Below are 6,084 nucleotides of genomic sequence, written 5' to 3'. Positions count from 1 at the left end.
GTTTCTTTCCCTTCCATGTAATAGAGAACTCTGGTTGGTTCAATTTCTTATGCCTCATGTGTTATGCGTTATGCAAGAGTCTGTGCTCCCCGCTTAACTAAGAACGTATATTTTTCGTATCAATTGTCGTCTCTGTCAGGTTATCGTAAAAATATTGTAAAAGACCTAACTTGTATAAACATTTCTATAATAATGTCGTTAGAATAAACGTTGTAATAATACTTAACTTTTTAAACATGTATTATCAGTTTTATGATGGTGAAGAGGAAGTTGAGCCAAGAGTTGTACCGAAACCTATAACCAAACATGATGTAAGTTGCTTCTTCAAACCGTTGTTTATATTGTCACCTTGTTTATTTTGTGTAATTGTACATATAATATAAAAATATTGGAGAAATAATTTAGACAATTTTTAGTGCTTTGTAGTGCCGACTGTGCCAGAAATATCTTTAATCTTTGAAAAACCAACAGCAAGAAATTCAAAGAATAGGAGTATTGATACTACCGATTCGTTGTCAGCGATATCAGTAAGACCTATACAAATCCCTGACAATACTGTGAAAGTTAGCAACTCTATTTCGTCAATTTCACACAATTCTGATTCTTACGCCACGTGGAAGGAACAGAATTATTCTAGAGAGATTAATTCTACAAGTACAACGCATATTTCACCATTATACAAAAATACTTGTAGCTATGATTATGCTGTGCCAGGTACAGGTTTACAAAATACTTCTATACAAAAGTTACAAGAGCAAACAAAAATTAATGATAAGCTACAAACATTGCAAAATACTAGTAAAAATGAAAGAATATATGAGAAAAGTGTAAAATTTACATGTTCTGATATAGGAGATTCCTATCGTCTCGAAAGTCAGACTGATTTATTATCTTTGGATAAGAGAGCCTTATCTTCTGATTCTTTACAAAGAGCACAATTGAATATAGCTGATCGTACTATGAGAACATCTAACAATACTATTCCAGATACATTGAAGAAACCTGAATATTTTCAGACTCCATACACTGGATGTCAACAATTTCATGTACCTAACTATTCAAATTACAATATAGACAATAATGAAACGGTAAAAACCTTATTGCAGCTTGTAAATAGTCAAAATCAACAGATAAAAAATTTACAACTCCAGATAGATAAACTAGTAAGAATGCAGGAAGAAAATTTCAGGAACAAGCCGACATGCTTATGTTCACAACCTCTTGCAAATCAAGTATTTAGATATCCAATAAATTATTACGACCCAACTCTTGCTTCTTCTCTTGTACAATCTCAGAATCAAAGTATAAAGAAAAATGTAGCCTCACAGAGTACATCTGTTGTGGAGAGGCAAGATCTAGAAAACTTTAGTGAAAATAATAAGCTAGAAACAACATTGTTAGAACAGCAATCAAAAAAGGCTTTTATGGAACAAAAGGTTTCGATCGGTGTTATGACAAGTTTTGAGTTCACTGTACAAAATAGCCCTTTTCCAACAGACTCTGAAATATGTGAGAAAACGGAAGCTCACAGAGAAAGTAACAGTATTAATAGTAGGGCAAATACTGTAAATACTGTAAATATACATGATACAACAGAGCCTGTTAATAGATATAAGAATACATTTACACGTAAGCCTGGACCAGCAGCGCAATTGGAGAACATAGTCGAGGATTCTGAAAGTTATTTATCCTCTAGCCAACAGCAAAGTAGTAATTTCAACGCAAGTTCTTCCATGAAGGAATCCTCGAAATTGCGTCAACATCTTTCTACTGATTTAAATCAAGAGGAAACACATAAAGGAGCATATATAGGGAAAGATAGTAATGTATATGAACGAGCGTCAAATGCAAGGAAGTTGTCAAATACATCTATGAACGTAGATTGTATTGGAAGTGCAAATTGTAGTGAAGCGCTTGTTGTCAAGCCAACAAACGATTTTGTTACGATAGATAGGAAAAAGTGTACCTACAAGACAAATATTAATCAACATTCCTTGCATAATGTCCATTTACCAGCAACAGATTACTATCACAACCATAGAAATAAAGAACACGTGCGCAGTGCTAATGTCAGACAAATTAAAGATATAGGTGATGATAGCATGATTCTAAGTGGAGGTGATCTTAAAATACTCGAAAGACCTCCACCAACACCAGAACCAAGTATTCACGTTGAGATGCAGGAGTATGTAAGTGACGATGAAAGTGACAAGTTAAGGCATACTTCGAAAATAGGTTGGACTTTTTACAACAATGTTTTGGGGCAAGTTAATGAAATTTTGCAAAATTCTGGTGTTATAAGCGATGAAGATCTGAATCACGCTAAAACACCATGTAATGTTGAACAAGAAAATGATAGAGAAACTAGATCGGCAACGAACACTGTTAAAGCAGCCACTTTGGAACAACTTCGGAGACTTGGGATCAGTCTAACTGAAAATAATGAGCACAGAGAGTCCAATGGTAACAAAACGTATGTATCTCTACATTAATTTTCATTTAGATACATAATTAAACTTGTGCTTTAAATCTGTGAATTATTTTTAAGTAACAAAATTTTAAGTAAGATTTGAAAGATGAATAATTTTGTAAGTTGTTATTAAGATGAAAATAATGCCTAATGTAAATACAGAGTAAACTACTGGTACAGTAACCTCTGTATGTACAGGACATTATTGTTACTTTATGATACACAAAAAAGGTTATGACTGTTTTTTTTTTGTTCATTTACTTATTGGTTATATTACCATATATATAATGATGATACTAAGGGCTCGTAATTGATCTTTTCAAGGTTAGACTTTGATTCATCTTTTTATCCCCGTTTGGATCATCAGGCAAATATGACGCATACCACTAGTGCTGTAAACGAAACAAATACAAGTATGCATATGAAGGCGCTGGCATTAAAATATTTAAGTAACGAGCAACTGACAGATATAGCGTGGCATAAACAAGAATCATCTTCATTGAAGCACCTCATGCTCAGCAATATGCAAGGAACAAATATGTCGTTAGCCACAATGCGTTATTTAGAAAGATATCAACTTCTCCCAGGAAAGAATAATGTGCAAGCAGAGAGTAAGTATCAAGTGATGAACGATACGAAATAATAATTTAAATATAATTATACAACAAAGTTCGTGTGTCAAGGTAATCAAATTATTTGTTATAAATTTGTCTCGCGCTATTATTATATCAGCAATACTTGTGTAACATTAATTTATATTTATTTATTTTCCAGATACTAATCAAGCATGTGACAGAGTCTCATCTAAATATGATTTTAAACCGGCGGTTACAAATAATAATCCTGCCCTACGTCGATTCCCTTTTGTACAAACATCTGGAACCACTTGTCCTAGTAGAATATTAGATCTTTCAGCTTTAAAGCGACAACCAAAATTATTATAAATTCTAAAAGTTATATACATATTCCAAGAAAATTAATATAAACAATTTTTATTATGTACATAGCATATTTAAAAAAAAATCTTATTAATAAAATATAATTAATAAGGAAGTGGTTTTATAATAAAAAATTTGAAGTACACACAAGGAGCATCAAACCACAGCACAGGTTTTTTGTGGTATTTAATATATTAAAATTATTCGAATTTAAATTAATGAAACAACCTGTACTGTAGTTTGATGCTCCTTTTTTGTACTTCAAATTTATTATTAATAAAAACTTGAAAATTGAAATATGACTTAGCAGAAACTCGAACCCTTTTTATCTAAGACTGAGATCTCAATTAGTACAGATTCGAACCATACTTTGCGTAATGCTGGATTCACACTGCATCCGATTTTCGTCGTACGACGCTCTTTAACCAATCAGAAAACAGGATTCCGATGATACGAAGCAAAATCCATCGGAATCCTGTTTTCTGATTGGTTGCAGAGCGTCGTACGACGAAAATCGGATGCAGTGTGAATCCAGCATAAAGAGGTTTTCTGTGACTGAACCAGTGAACTTTTGGAACTTAAAATGAAATAGGTATATATTTGATATTTGTCGAAAGCGGGAAAGAGATTTCCTTCTTTTCTTATACAACGGAAACTTTTACATTTTATGATTCAAACGTATGTACATACAAATTAGTATGTGAATGTCGTATTATTTATATATATCGTTGATGTGTTGTGCCAAGCCAACCAACAGCAACCAATAGTCTGGTCGGAATTGGATCGCGTAGTATATATACATACATCCATGGTATACATCCACGGTATTCCACACTTCAGTCCGAGTCCATATCGTCGTAGCTGATCCGCGCGCTTGGAGAGCCACGTTGGATGTACATACCTTTACGTTACCTTTGTATACGTTATCTTTTTATTGAAAATCTGTGAAAATCTTACAAAGATAGTAAAGAGCAGCGACTATATTAGCTTTAAGGTAATTATGTTTGATACTTTCAATTGGTATGAAATTATATTGATGAAAATATTCAGATATCACGATGTGATTACAAGTTAGGTATAACTGGAAATGTTATCTAAAATGGACTATTTGCGTTTCAGATGATTACCGACGTACAATTGGCAATATTCTGCAACATCCTAGGAGTTGCGTTGTTTTTCTTAGTATTCATCTTCCACTACATAAATGCGAATTACACGAAATGAGGAATGGAGAACTGTCATGCGAAAAAGTTTGATTAATGTAACCTAACCTAACCTAACTTACATATGTTATTGCATCATTTGCGATTTGTATGGTTGTCACATTTAATCCAATAAAGTATTCAATATGTTATTTTACAACTTGAAAATGTTAGACCATTTAATTAATCGGATAATAGATAAAAATTAAATAATTTTTTTCTCGTATATAAACATTTCTGGGAAATAATTGACTTTCATTTGCAACATCTTTTTTTATATAAATCCCCTTTTTAAGTATCAAAATACAAATAAGATATTAAAATATCAAAAATAATGTAACACAAATATACATACGTGACTTTGAAGCAAAATGTGACAGAATATTTGTGGTGTAAACAATGTTGCAAACTCATTAATCAGTTTTAATTATTGCTTTATGATAGATATACTTGAAAAAATATATTTTTTCATGTCGTTCAGATTATTTTATTTCAAGTTGAACACTTAAATTAAGGAAAATTGAAATACAATCGCAAATTTTAACTCACTTCAAGGCCAGTGCTACAGTTTATTTTATTAATTTGATACACATGAACTGCACCAGCATATATACATCATTTTTAAATGTAATTTTTCAAATTTATTAAAAATTTAAAATTATTTCTGAATATTATTATTTAAAATTAAATTGGTATCTTTTGTAAAAATGACAAACAAATATACCAAGTAGTATATATGAAGAAAAAGTAGGAGTGCAGATCCCACCTTTTATTAGCATACAAGATAATCGTATACACACTGAGTAGGGAGCCGCCATAATATAGACGTTGAAATAATACTCGAGCGTCTTGTGAATGTGAATTCATTTGTGTCACGTTCCACGTTCGTTTGACAGCTCCTTGAGTTTAATGTTATTAATAATCATGAATTGTGTTAATTAATAATTTGAATACTTGCCATTTGCATATTAAAATAAAACGTGATTTTACTGCGTGCATATTTTAAAGATGAAGCATTTTACTCTGTAATATTTTATAGATGCAATCTTGTAGAATAACAACAATATCATGTAAAAGTGCTTATTTACACTTGTGTGTGTCATTTCTATAAATGAATATTTTACATATATATATATATAAATTTGAAAAGAAAGAGATAAGTGCTTTTTCTATCATCTTTATTCCGAAAATCCACAAGTATCCTCATCAGTTAATAGTAATAAAAATCTTGAATAGGTGATGCGCACATTTTCGGGCAAAGTGTCGACGGAATGCTATTTTTCTTATTTTCTTATATAATTACTATTTATGGGTTTCGTCTTCAAGAAGCTCTGGATACTGCTGGATGCTTGGCGTTATGTAGAAATGTAAGTTAAAAAAAACTGAAATATAATTATATGGAATTTTTATTTCATATGTAGTTTTGATTATTTGTCATAGATTCATTCGTAATATGTATTTGTTTATGTCATCA

General features: G+C 31.4%; 2 protein-coding genes across 3 annotated transcripts; both read left to right on the top strand.

Annotated features, from left to right (window-relative positions):
- Positions 1-236: 236 nt before the first annotated feature.
- Positions 237-3,431, top strand: LOC108759373 (uncharacterized). The gene is made up of 4 exons (XM_018504791.1): positions 237-311; positions 417-2,473; positions 2,795-3,081; positions 3,245-3,431. The coding sequence occupies exons 1-4, from the start codon at positions 237-239 to the stop codon at positions 3,412-3,414; spliced, it is 2,589 nt and encodes an 862-aa protein (XP_018360293.1). The 3' UTR covers positions 3,415-3,431.
- Positions 3,432-4,227: 796 nt separating this feature from the next.
- On the top strand, positions 4,228-4,778 carry LOC108759378 (dolichyl-diphosphooligosaccharide--protein glycosyltransferase subunit 4). 2 transcript variants are annotated; one of them, XM_018504800.1, is made up of 2 exons: positions 4,228-4,402; positions 4,484-4,778. In XM_018504800.1, exon 2 carries the CDS (start codon positions 4,528-4,530, stop codon positions 4,630-4,632), a length of 105 nt encoding a protein of 34 aa, XP_018360302.1. In that variant the 5' UTR covers positions 4,228-4,402; positions 4,484-4,527; the 3' UTR covers positions 4,633-4,778. The 2 variants fall into 2 exon arrangements, with proteins under 2 accessions (XP_018360302.1, XP_018360301.1); XM_018504799.1 differs by having other exon boundaries at positions 4,237-4,402; positions 4,528-4,778.
- The last annotated feature ends 1,306 nt before the right edge of the window (positions 4,779-6,084 follow it).

Source organism: Trachymyrmex cornetzi, unplaced genomic scaffold (assembly GCF_001594075.2).
Source record: "Trachymyrmex cornetzi isolate Tcor2-1 unplaced genomic scaffold, Tcor1.1 scaffold182, whole genome shotgun sequence".
NCBI classification, from domain to species: domain Eukaryota; kingdom Metazoa; phylum Arthropoda; class Insecta; order Hymenoptera; family Formicidae; genus Trachymyrmex; species Trachymyrmex cornetzi.
This window is presented reverse-complemented; position numbering and strand designations above follow the sequence as displayed.